General features: G+C 43.6%; 1 protein-coding gene and 1 pseudogene across 1 annotated transcript in view; both read left to right on the forward strand.

The window, feature by feature from the left end:
- The first annotated feature begins 446 nt into the window (after window positions 1-446).
- Window positions 447-1,028, forward strand: LOC120846284 (annotated as a pseudogene).
- A 5,100-nt stretch (window positions 1,029-6,128) lies between these two features.
- LOC120846285 overlaps window positions 6,129-13,480 on the forward strand; it is a gene marked incomplete at its 5' end in the record, with an annotated part of 85,299 nt that continues 77,947 nt past the window's right edge. The window contains 2 exons of the mRNA XM_040217994.1: window positions 6,129-6,219; window positions 9,333-9,445. Coding sequence (XP_040073928.1) covers window positions 6,129-6,219; window positions 9,333-9,445 — 204 coding nt within the window. The remainder of the gene's footprint in view (window positions 6,220-9,332; window positions 9,446-13,480) is intronic.

Raw genomic sequence — 13,480 nt, forward strand, 5'->3', positions numbered from 1 at the left:
TCAGTACGCTTCCATCCTCCTCCTCAAGAGCTGTGCTCCAATCCGGCGGCACAAGGAATTGTAATCGGCTTTCATTTTTTTTGTTGTTCATAATAGTTGTCATTCAAACCAACTGCGACGCGGCCTAAAGGTTTAATGCCAAGAGAACACGTGGATGCCATTTTTAGAAGGATGTTGTCTTTATGGAGACATTTGCAGCTTATGCGGTGTGGTGTCCTCCCACAGGTACATTCGGTCCATGTGTTTGAATATTTTGAAGTCGGTGTCACTTGTTGAGCATTTTTTTCTCAAAATTCAGTGGGTGCGAACCGAACTCTAAAATAAACTTTGCATTGTAATTTCAGCGTTATCCACAAAGAAGGCTGACAAAGTTCTGCAATCAATTTGCGAACGGGAAACCTCCGATATTTCGGACTCGGAGAATGAAGACGACGTGAACAACGTGAATGCTGTGTACGATTCCGACACTGAGGAGCATGCTGGTTCATCTACTGACAGTGGCGACAAGGACTCCAGCGGCGCAGACATTTCGCAAAGGCGCGTTTTGTGGAAGGCGGCAGATTCTGCACCAGCAAACGACGTGCCTGTTCTCGAAACTGGGTTTGTATTCTCGAAAAAAAAAGATCGGAATTCTCGCCTGTTGACTACTACAGGCAGTATGTAGATGACATCGAGCTCGAAAAATGGCTGAAAAAACAATCTAGAGAATTCTGAGGGTGCGTGGAATCATAGCTAAAGTCACTGGCCAGGAAGTGAAACAGTTTTTTGGGTTGTTCAATGCTAATGGGAGTGATTGGCTATCCCAGAATACGATTTTTTCGGAAGAAGGGCTTGGCTGTTAGTTCAATAGCTGACACCATGCCACGAGATAGTTTTTCTTATTGCGATCTAACCTGTGCTGACAACTTGACGATGACGTCAGTGATGGCGATAAGAAAAGGGCCAGACCTTGGAAGGTTCTGCCTTTCGTAGAGATGGTGAAAAGAGCTGCTCGGGCTTGGAAAGACCAACTGCTTTTGTGTGGATGAGCAAATTATCCCATTTTCAGGGCGCTGCCCTATGAAGAACTACATTCCTAACAAACCGAACCCTGTGGGCCTCAAAAACTTTGTTCTCGCAGGAAAGGACGGGTTGAATTATGATTTTGTAATTTACAAAGGCAGAGACGTTTCCAGACGTTGGCCTTGGCGTATCAGGCAACTCAGTAGTGAAGCTAGTTGAGACACTGCCTGCGTGTTCCACGCTGTACATTGACCGTTGGTTTCTTCGGTCCGTTTGATGGACGAGCTCACGAAGATGAACATTTTCGGCGCCGGCACTCTGATGAAGAACAGAATGCCAAAGAGGCCCATTTCACAAATGACAAAGAACTGTTGAAGAAATCACGGGGCACTTCGGAGGAGCTGCTGCGACAAGACCGCACGCTTGCGTGTACAAAATAGATCGACAAAAAGACAATTGTGATGCTGTCGGCTGCCTTTGGAGTGCAGCCTGAAGATGAGTGCAAAATGTGGTGCAAAAAATAGGAAAAGTTTCTGGATGTCCCGCGCCCATTCGTTATCAAGAAGTGCCATGAAAATATGGGTTGTGTGGACTTATCTGACCGAATGCTCGCCTTGTATGCTCAAAGGATCCGCACAAACAGGTGGACACTGCGCACAATGCTTTACATGTCTGATGTTGCTTGCGTCAACAGCTGGCTTCAGTACAGAGCAGACAAAAGACAGAGGGAATCTAAAGAAAAAACATTCTTGACTACCTTGATTTCAAGACTTTTGTGGCTGAGGCATTGCTATGGTAGAAGATGAGCCCACCATCTCAAGACGATGAAGATGACCCGAACACTGCGGCAAGGAAGAGGCCGTCTTAAGAAGACGAACACGACATAAACAACGCGCCAAGAAAAAGGCGAAAAGCTCTACCATCGGAACATTTTCGCAAACAAGACGCACTTCATTTGCCAGTGAAGGACGACGTTCAAAGTGAATCAAGGTGCTGAAACGCTGGCTGCAGGAAGAAGACACGCCACCGCTGTGCTCACTGCGACGTGTACCTTTGCATAGAAGTTGGCAAAAACTGCTCCTATGAATTTCATTCGTAAGTGGAGTCGGAGAACAATTAATGTGGCGAGTTAATTTACTAGTATGAGGTGTGAGGAATATACCGAACTTGCTTATGTTGTCTCTTGAGTGCCAATCAATTTATTAACCAATCAATTTATTTATTTCACGTTTTCCGAAAAGCGCAGCGTTGAAGCAGTTATTTACCGGCCCTTTTCGAATACACAAAAATTTACAAAATTCCTACTTATGTTTAAGAATGGACCCGGCGTCCCTGCCGGGGGACAATCAATTAAATATAAATAGTCGCTGCGCAGATTAAAAATAAGTTTGGGGGGGGGGGGGGTTTGTTGGAACCCAACTGTAAATTTAAGGACTTTATCAAAGTTGTTTTATTGTGGCATTAGTGTCGGGTCTGAGGAGGAAGGAAATAATGTTTTTGTAATGTACTTTTGCTTAAAAAATAAATGTGGACAATAAATCAAAACTTAAAGTAAAAAAAAAAAAAGCGTTTGCAAAACGATGGCGCTCTTGTTGCCAACGGATTTCCTCAGCGTATACCGTCTGCTTTCTTTCTCTGGTGGGCTACACCTTCCGACCGACGCTGCTTCCGACGCCATCTATCAATACGAACGCCAAACACTCCCCGCAACTTGACTCGGTCGTCTGCGTTGCCGTCCGCCATTGACCGCGCCAAATGTTGTGGCCCTAAAAAAAACCGACCTTTCAAGTACACTTTTAACGAAAAGATTAAATGGCTTAATGCACGCGCCGATTTTTACGGCCTATTTGATATTGAGACGGGTGTCTTCAAACACGCTATATATAAGGTATTCACTGGGTGCCATATTTGTGCGCGTTATTCACAGAGAATGCGAGGTAGTTTTCTTGGCTTTTCTGCCGGCAGCCCAGAAACACTAGACTAGAGGCTAGTGTTTCTGCGTTGCCGGCACAACATAGACCATATCTGAACAAAGAAAAAAGAAGTGCAAACATTTCGTTCCTGCACCCCTTTAAAGGGGTGGTGCAACGATATTCAGCTGGAATGCTTTTCACTTAACATGAACTTACTGGCACTAGTGGCAGTCCAGGATACTCGCGCGCAACGCCACTGTTCAAAAACTCCTCTGTTGCGGTGAAACTTTTAAGAACAAAATCGGGCATTGCCATTCAATCTCTCCTTCGCGAAATTTGATGACGTAACTGGGGGATCGCGGTATCCTCCAGTAACGATATTTTGCTGCGGCTCAAAGCTTGGAGCTGAGCATTGCATGGGCACTCGATTTGGGCTTGTGATAAATAATAATAATAATAATAATAATAATAATAATAATAATAATAATAATAATATTATTATTATTATTATTATTATTTATTATTTATTTATTTATTTGCATACAAACTCGTGATCCTGGGCGGCGTGCACGGCTGTGCAGAAAAGTTAAAACCCGTACGCTAGTGCGCCTGCCAGCCCGCCACCCAGAATGTGATAATCAATTGACGACGTGCGCGACCGAAAGCGTCGCTGTGGTCGGCCTTCCACGATTGGCCCAAAAGCTGACTATGTCGTCGGAAAGGGTATACCATCCACGGAAATAAGAGGAATGAAAGAACTCTAATTTCGGCGGTGTTGGTTTGAGAGCGCAATGATTTCAGGCTTCCGCCATGCTATTTACAAACACCATCAAACTTGTTGTTCGCAAGGTAATGACGTCACAAAAGGGAACCATAGGAGGGCGCCACCAAAACATCTCGCTGCTAATAGCTCGAGAAGCATCCGGGTAGTTGACCGTGTCCAATCGCTGCAATGAAGACAATAGCTGAGCCATAACAATGTCTGGAACTCAGCGTGTGTCCTGCTCCTTGCCAACCCCAGCGCGTGGCTATGACCAACATTGGCGGCATATGATAGGCTCCAGATCACGTGGTGGCTTGTTCTAGCGGCGAGTTGAGGGGGATAGTGCTGCTCGTTTTTCTTTAATTTTTTCAGCAACTTCGATTTTGTGTGGTGAAAAACGAACGGGTGTTTCACAGGTCCCTAACGTCCGTTCTAAGCTGTATTTGTGCAGAATACACAAATCGTTACATCGTCCTTTTGACGCTTCCCATCTGCAAAGACTGATCTCGCGAGCCAGTTTCGTTACCCCGCCGCAGACAGCATGTTCCGTGGGAGCTGTAGTCTTTCGGCTCGCGAGACAACCCCGCTGCAAGTCTGCGAGAGCAGAGCACGAGACAACTGGCCCACGTGCAAAAAAGACAAGTTCCACGATTCAAATAGGCTGTGGTGGCATAACTATTGCCGACGTGCGCAATCGAAAGCGTCGCTGTGATGGGTCTTCCACTATTAAGCGTGTTTCACATGCAGCGGTTTTGGCCCTAGAGCGGCGAGATTTCTGCCATCCCGGAGCTCTTGCCAGCACCAGCGGTTGAGCGGCACGAGCGCCGTAACGGCAGAAATCACGCCGCTCTAGGCCCCAAATCGCTGCATGCTTTAGACCAGTACTGACTATGACGTGAGGAAAGGATTTCTCTATGACGTAAATAAGAGGAATGGAAGAACTTCAATTTTGGCGGTGTTGGCAACGTGGGTTTCAGAGTGCAATGATTTCAAGCTTCCACCATGCTCATTACAAACACCATCGAACTTGTTGTTCGCAAGGTAATGACCTCACGACGAGGAACCATGGGAGGGCGCCACCAAAACATCTCGCCGCTAATATACTTCGTCTCACCTTACCATTAAGGTGAGACCGTTAGTCGTGCATGCTAAACGCGCGAGCTAGTGACTTTGAATGAAGCTTCTTCGGCTGTATGAGCGCTCATGCAGGGAGTGCTCCAATCAAAGCAGTCAAGGGCAACCGCTCGCGCTTGCACAGACATCGCAGTTAGTCTAGGCTAAGCTGATTCCACCGTGGGTGAGACGAAGTATATACTCTGCTCACCCACAAGCTGAGTCTGCAGTACACCGTGGTCTGCAGCCAAATCTAGAAGCCCCAGCAAGCCCGCTCTCCTGACTTTGAGACGTGCATTTCTAGCGCGAGTGTTCGTTCCGCGGAAGAACGCTTCAAGGCAGCAACTTTGAGCTCTCGTGCCTGCGGCATGGGCTGCAGTCTTAGTTTAAAGGGGAAGGGTGTACAATTATAATGCAATTAAATGCGAAGGTGCAAGCGAGCTGTACAAGAATGACGAAAATAAACCCTGGAGAAGGGGAACAAGGGGGACAAAGGACAAACATAAATCTCCAAACACAGCTAGGTGACTGGTGCGCGACCGAAAAAATCCGCCTGGTCCGGGTATTGAACCCGGGACCGCTCCATTACAAGTGGAGCGCTCTACCAACTGAGCTAACCAGGGGTTAGACGTCAGTAGAGCAAACGGGTTTTATCAGCTGCCACCAGTCGTACACCAACACGGGTGAAGCTTGCAATTTAATGTTATGATTATAATGCAATTAAATGCGAAGGTGCAAGCGAGCTGGACAAGAATGACGAAAATAAACCCTGGAGAAGGGGAACAAGGGGGACAAAGGAAAACAGAAATCTCCAAACACATCTAGGTGACTGGTGCGCGACCGAAAAAATCCGCCTGGTCCGGGTATTGAACCCGGGACCGCTCCATTACAAGTGGAGCGCTCTACCAACTGAGCTAACCAGGGGTTAGACGTCAGTAGAGCAAACGAGGTTTATCAGCTGCCACCAGTCGTACACCAACAAGGGTGAAGCTTGTAATTTAATGTTATGATTATAATGCAATTAAATGCGAGAAATCCCCGGGATTTCTCCCTCGTGTGAATATCCCTTAATAGATTGTGTCAGACGATCTTGAGGGTGTTGTGGAATGTTTAAGAGAAAAGTCTTCCTAGCACTCATCACTTCACTAAGGACAGCCGCGCACATGACTGATGTGTCACCAATGTTTCTGAGTAAATTGCTGTAATCGCGTGAATGAAACAACATTAAGCCTTCTTCAAATTACGATTCACTTCTGAGGTGTTAAAGAATGTGTTAGCACATTTTTCTTTTAACGTGAATGTTACGTCCGAAAGGAGAGCTATTCTTCAATTGATGCATTTGCCTCCTTGTTTTTTCAGGTATGTCGCTTAATGTAATTGCAGATGCGGACAATAGGAGCAACGGCAATATAAAAATTATTGAACCCCGTAAGTATTTACTTTAGGTGTGAATTTGTTTCCTGGGTGACAGATATTTGTTTGGCTAGACTAGAAAAAGAAAGAGCCGTCCAGCTGGGTTTTCTCGACTCGGTTTCCTCGACTCGAAACGAAATATAACCCCATAAAAAATATATGGTTATGTTTGAAGCAAGAAAACATTAAAGGTTTAATTACCAATAAACAAAATATTTTGCGGCATAAATGTTGATGTAAAAGAAACATGAAATTTATAACGTGGAGAAAAATATAACGGGGAGTTTTCGTACACCGCGTTTTCCACTCCACTAAGCCCTCCTCAACGAAGAAACCGCTGTTGTCCGTGCGCGCCGATGGCCTCGACTGTAGACTTCCGCGTATCGTAGCGGATTGCAGAGAGCGTTGCGGGACGGCGAAAACGATATAAGAAAACTCTATATTGCATTAGAAACTACGGATGTTCTAAAATATTCAGATTTAACCGATGTCACTCTCCTCTTTAATACCCTTGTAACACGGGCACACTTAACTGCATTTATGCTAAGCCACAGTTAGCGCTCAATACTTCCCGACAACATTCTGCGGCTATTCAGTCAAAGCTACGGGCGCACGTGCGTTTGATCGAGAATCTTGAGCACGCATATCAAAACAGTGCACGCGCACTTTCACTTTCTCTAAGAGAGTATAGCGAAGTAACTGTGTTGAAGCGTAGCAGCAGTTGCAGCTGAGTTAACTGCGATTGAGGGTGCCAGTGTAACACCGGCATGATTAGACACTCAAAACTATTCAATGTGGGGCGGAAGGACAAGAGTATGATGGAACATACTGAGTCGCTGAAGGGCTTCCCCAACAAATTTATATTCCAATACCATGTGGGGTCTACCTCGCCTGGGCGCTTTGAAACACTGACTATGTTCGTAGTTATCTTTTTTCCGTTGAGCGAAATCTTTATTCATTTATTTTACAAGGTATTCGGACCCATTTGGATAAGAGCCATTGATTCGATTAGAGACATACCGAGCCACTGCGGCTACGCTCTAAAATATATATGCGCGTCTACTTACCCGCAAAACGTTAAAAAAAAAAAAACAATCTTGTTATCTACAAAATGAGCTTAACGAATGATGAGGTAGAACATCCGTCTAGACCTAAAAATGAAGTCTGCGTTGTGGCATTGCGCAATGCAAAGCGCCATGCTTGTATTGCAATGACACAGCGCAGACTTAATTTTGAGGTCTCAACAGACATTTCGCCGCAGCATTCGCTGAGCTGATCTCTTGGATGGCAGAGATTGGATGTTCGAGTGTTTTCTGGGTAAGTATCACTCAGGTCATTTTTAAAAGAGTAGCATTCCGAAATCACCAAATTGTCCGTTATGCTTTTTTTTTTTTTTTTTGTAGAGTTGAAGATTCATTTACTTTTTATGAGTTAAACTTAATGTTGGTAGGATTCCGTGATATCCAAAATACTGGGCGAATATTTTGTAAAACTATCGTTCATAAACAATGCGTGCAACTATTTCGTAATCGAGACGGTAAGCTAGACAAAATGATATACAAACCTGTGACAAGATATGTCTCCGTGCCTAAATGTTTATAGAAAGACAACCCACACACACAGATATATATATATATATATATATATATATATATATATATATATATATATATATATATATATATATATATATATATATATATATATATATATATATATATATATATATATATATATATATATATATATATATATACATATATATACCTGGTGTTTTTGCGAAGACTCAAAAATCGTAAAATTAGGGCGATTGAAAACAGAAGAAACTCTCTTCGGGAACAAACTACCAGCCACGACGGACGTCAGGAATTGCCAAAAACCTACTAATTAGCCAGATAATTAATTAAAACTTGTTAATTAACTTTTTAATTAGTGGACATAGACATATGATTCCAATTAGAAAGTTGCTGAGCGTTATCGAAAACCACTAAATCGGTCATTTTCAGAAAGACTTTAAGCGCTCGAGAAGAGTAGTAGCGCACTAAAATTACCACTCGTGGAGCATGTACAAGGCTGGGGCTAGATAAGAGGCGCAAAAATCGCGCGGGCGCCTTACCGCAACCGCTAGCCTTGTACCTTTAGTTTCCTTACTGTAATTACATTGCACTAATGTCATTACTGCCATCTCTGTTATACACTGGCACTTTGAACATTAAAAAGAATAACCATTTATTTCAAAACACAGAAATAGTTAACTGCCATTTTCTAAGCGGGAGTCTTTTAGATGCTATTTTGAGCTTGAAATAAATTTTAAAGAGTAAGATCGAGTACATCAAACTGGGGTTACGGCCTGTATAAATAAACTATGCATCACAGAAAGCTGAAACTGCGTGCAAATGTAACGCTAGCGGTGGCAATAAAAGTCGGAAACTTGAACTCCGGACATTATCGGGATGAAAAGATAGCGACGAAAAACAAAACTTTTCTTGGTGGCTGTGCTTGCTTAAACCTAATATTTATCAAAGTGAAATTTAATATTGTAAGCAAGTGTAGCGATTTTGTCGGTGAAAAACCCTTGTCAGCGAGAAGGAAAACAATATTTTATTTTTTAACTGACAAGTTTTTTTTCACCCGAAATAAATGCTACGGGCGCCCATAATATCAAATATTCGTGTGACGCAAATTACGCCTAGGTGGACGACTTCTAATAAAAATATGTTTGTCTTCCTTTTGTATCTTTCGATCCCTCTAAGGTCACCTGCTCAACCTTTTACATTTTATTACTACCACTAGCGTCACTTCCTTGCAGAGTTTCAGCTCTCTGCAATGCGTGGTTTATATATGCGGTACGAAACACCGGATTTTATTCTGTCGATTTCACCCTGAAATTTACTTATAACCAAAAGCTTTTAGAAAGTAAGAAGCAAGCATGAAATAGAATGTAAAAAAACTGCCGTAATAAGAGTCGAAATTGTTTTTGCCATCCAGATTTTGTTTTATTCCAAATATTCGGAATAGAAGCCTTTTTTTTCTATGTGTAAAGTCGTTTAAAACATCAAAATGACTTCGATTCTCAGTCCCTTGTTTTTTGGGTTTTTTTTTCTACTACATCCTCTTCTGCTTTCCAGGTGGATTATCTGCTAAAGGTTCAGCTCACCTTGAACTTTACTTTTTGTTTAGTACAGACCACAAAAATCGTGTCAAAGATGAGAGTGTATATTTAGGACAGTTTGTGAATAGGGTAAGTAAATCTGAATTACGTTGGACAAAGGAGAGTAGCAATATCCCTTTAATAATGCTGGGATATGGCCTCTAATAGGTTACTTTACGAGCTTGACTGCATTTTTTTACTTCCTTCGTGAATATTTTGGTGATTAATATATTGCTATTTTTGCGAACAATGGCCATAAAGAATTAAAGACTAAAATAAATAATTCTAAAATTTATCTGGCTAACTCCAGTCATTGTGGTTTATTCCTGAAATTTATTTAAGAAAGAACCATTTACAAAGCGCACAGCATAAATTCCGATTCTAGAATAGTTTCTAATATATCAAACTCACGACCTTATAACTCTATCTGTTACACTGCTATGAGTTTTCGCAAAGCTAAAAACGTAACTAGACAACTGAGGGTATCAAAATATAACGTTGACACTTTAGGAAATTGACACAAGGATAATGACACAACTGCGACCCAAGTATTCCCGCACGCACGATCAGTGAGCTAGATACTTCTTTGTCGAGGTGCAATGTTGATGATAAATCGGATTATTGTTCTTGGTCGCTCTTTCGATAGTCACAATTTTCACAGTGAGCCCTACAGAATCTAGATACAGTTACGAAAGTAGCGGCGAACCAGTGCTGCAATACTCGCGCTGGGTTTTCAATACGTCGCATGACAAGTCTGCATTTCTCGCTCGCAGCGGCAATGCGGCTAACAAGCGAATAGGTAAAAACATTAAAACGTATTACATTGGAGCTTAACAAACACTTTGTGTTATTTGTATCAGAAATATTGGGCAAGGTGAAACTTAACTTACTCGTGTTTACAAATCACTAAATGCCTGGAAGTTTGAAGTGAAGACCATATTGATACTACACAAACACATATTATAAGCGCTTTCTCGTCGTTTCAGGTTTACAAAAATCGTTTTTACCTCTCTCTTTTAACTCGCTCCTTGATCAACTTTTGCGTGATTTCGCTCAACTTGGCCTCAACAGACCGATCTCCCAAAGCTTTTCACGCATGCGTGATCGAGCAATAACTGTAGGTCAACGTGGAGCTACTAAGTAAGCTACGTTTCAGAGTAACGACACTCGAGCTATCTTGGTGGTTAAAATCATAGGTTGCCACTTTTCTGAAGCTTTATCTGAAATCGCAGAACCGTGTTTCTGTCCTCCAGAGATGTTAGAATAGTTCGCGACAAAGCAAAACAATATCACCTGAGCTTCCTAACACCGTGACGAAAGCTAAGAAAGTCCGGTTTTTGAATTGCGACGATCCAGTGTGCGTATTCTCTGCTCTAATCACCAGGATGGCGGCTCGCACTAGCAGATCCGGGAACGGAGTGCCGATACTCTAAGCGTTGATCATTCGATCGATCTCACTAAGCGTTCGGCGCATGCGTGACGCCGCCATGACTTTATTTCACGGAATGCATGACGGCCGTGCAGTGAGGGATCGTATACCGCCACGTGCTCCACCCGCTCAGAGCTCCAGTGGGGCTGTCGCCCCTGGAGAAAGGCTGAATTTCCCTCAATGCATTGCGGCAGCGGTGGCGTAGTCAAACTGGTTGGTGAGATCCATAAAGTTATGTAAGATCGGTCTTTTAGTGGCTCTAGTTCGCAGGAGGCAAGTGCCAGTGCACCTGACAGCCCGTGCCGTCGCCTGCTCTGCTCGCGCCACCCCCCAGTGGGGTTCTCACGCGTGCAGAAAGACTATTCTCACCGTGCATACCGGCAGCTGGCTGGAGAGATTGCCTTATTCTATTATACTGTACTGAGATCGGTTTATTAAAGGGGTACGGAAACGAAATGTTTGCACTTAATTTTTTTTTAGTTATGGTCTATGCTGTGAAATGAAGTGTAAAGTGAAGGGAAGTAAACTAATATTAAAACAAATTAACAGATTTTAAAATTTCGCCTAGGGTGGTCTCTGAAGCTTCGTTGTAATGCCGCCACGTCATGAACTCCTAAAAATCAACACCATTTCACGGCAGCATGGCTCACTCGTATTTAGTCCTGAATGGGATTTCTGGTAGAACGCTAACGTGTTTACTACGTTGTACTATCACGATCAATTTTACCACCCTCCTCCCGGCCAGGGGGGAAGCGCTCCGCTTGTCACCTCCTCATTCGCAGAAAACACCAAGAATGCGGTGCTACAAGGTGAAGTTCGCCGCGAACGAGCACCAACGTGGTAAATATTACCTCCCAGAGGGTGCACCTGCTTGGGCGCGGCCAGAGCCTGGGCGCTGTGATTGGCTGTGGAAAGGCGCAAACGAGTTCGCTAATCGGTATCCTCGTATGACACGTCATTCTTCGCGCATGCCTGGAAGAGTGCCTGCCCGGTGCCGAGCGCGTTCCCCGCCGACGCTCCCCGCCGGTCATAACGGTCTTTCTTCTCGAACGTTCGACGGAGGCGTCCCAGCGCAGGAACGTTCTTTATTGTTCTGTTCGGCTCAGTTTCTTCTTACGAAGTCACCGAGAGCGCTGCATTGACTTCAGTCGAAGATGCAAGTCGTGTGCACCGTATTCAGGTAAGGAAATGTTCTGCGCAGGCGACAGTTGGCGTCGGTTGTGACCGCCCCGGGAAGGCCCCCCCCCCTCCCCCCTCGTCTTCCTTAGACAAAGGATTGGCGGACATGTCTGCACGTTTGAAGGAGTCGAGCGTTCGATAAAATGAGTGTGTGGCGCGAACGCAGACACGGTTTAGACCAACGAAGTTCATAAAGAGCAAGAACAGGAATGACTGTCGCTTGCACTCACTAGCGCATATTGAGAAGGTTGGCATACGTTAACCAGTGGCGTAGCCAGGAGCTCTTTCCGGTGTATGTGTGTGCGGGTGGAGGAAGGGGGAGAGGGGCGGCCCGGCGTGCCTGGAGCCGGGCGACAAGACGCCTTTTGAATCGGGGGTCACCTACGTTTAAGGCGTGAGGGGCTAGGAGGTTTCCTCTTTTTCGTGCCGTTGTTGCGTCGCGTCGGACGTTAAATTGAGGATCTGATCAAATATTTAAAAATCTCGTAAGGTGGTCGTTATGTTTTGTTTTTTTTCGCAGAGCAGTAGTCGATCAGGCATTCATTGGCGGTACTGGCCAACCGGCGCGATTAATTCTCAACGTCGTTGATATTCGTAGAAGTCAGTGGTCAACACTAATTTTTAATATCAACGTTTTTCTTTTTTTGGTTTAACGAGGATCAATAAATGTTTTGGTAAAATGTCACGTCACCTTGAAATACCGAGTATAAATGTCTGAGCTAATTATTCGTGCGCTTCCCACATATTAATAGTAGTATATTACGGAATAGGATCATGAATTTGTTACCGGCAGCGAGACTAGCAATTATATTGTCTTGGCATTTTCTTTGCGTGCGATCAGGCATTTGTAAAAGTCTGTTCATTTAGCAGGCGAGTTAGATATGGCTCAAGTTTGCATTATTTGAAGTTGATTGAGTATATTTCTTTCGTCCGGCGGCAACGTTGTAGGGTGATTTCGTCAAGGGTACTCGATGCCTGCTACCTTGGACTCATCTCGTAACAGTTCTTAAGACTGTTTACTGCAGGTAAGCGTAGTCCGATATTTTATTTTGATTTTGTTGTTCCCATTTGTGCGCTTGAAATGGGGCTCTTAATCTTTATGTTTATTTTGTGTGTGAGCAGTTTCTTCATTTCCGAGAGAAAATTGAGGGTGTACTTCGAGTAAATGAATTAGAGTAAGACACACCAGGCGCTTGAGTGTGTCCTTTTCGGTGTTATTCTTTTGTGTTTTCGTCCTCGTGTGCGTTTCTTCTCATGTCTAAATAAAGCATGCATTCAATTTTAATCTAGGAAATTATTTCGGCAAAAATATTTACATATTTGCCGAAGTTCGACATTCGGCAGTTAAAATTATTCGTGCGCTTCGCAAACGTTAAAAATAGTATATTACGGAATAAGCTCATTAAGTTATTGGCGGCAGAGAGACTAGCACTTACATCGTTGTCTTGGCTTTTTTTTTTTTTTTTTTGCGTGTTATCAATCCTTTTTAAAAGTCTTTTCATTTAGCAGGCGAGTTA

Source organism: Ixodes scapularis, unplaced genomic scaffold (genome assembly GCF_016920785.2).
Source record: "Ixodes scapularis isolate PalLabHiFi unplaced genomic scaffold, ASM1692078v2 PGA_scaffold4__175_contigs__length_147842914, whole genome shotgun sequence".
Classification (NCBI taxonomy): domain Eukaryota; kingdom Metazoa; phylum Arthropoda; class Arachnida; order Ixodida; family Ixodidae; genus Ixodes; species Ixodes scapularis.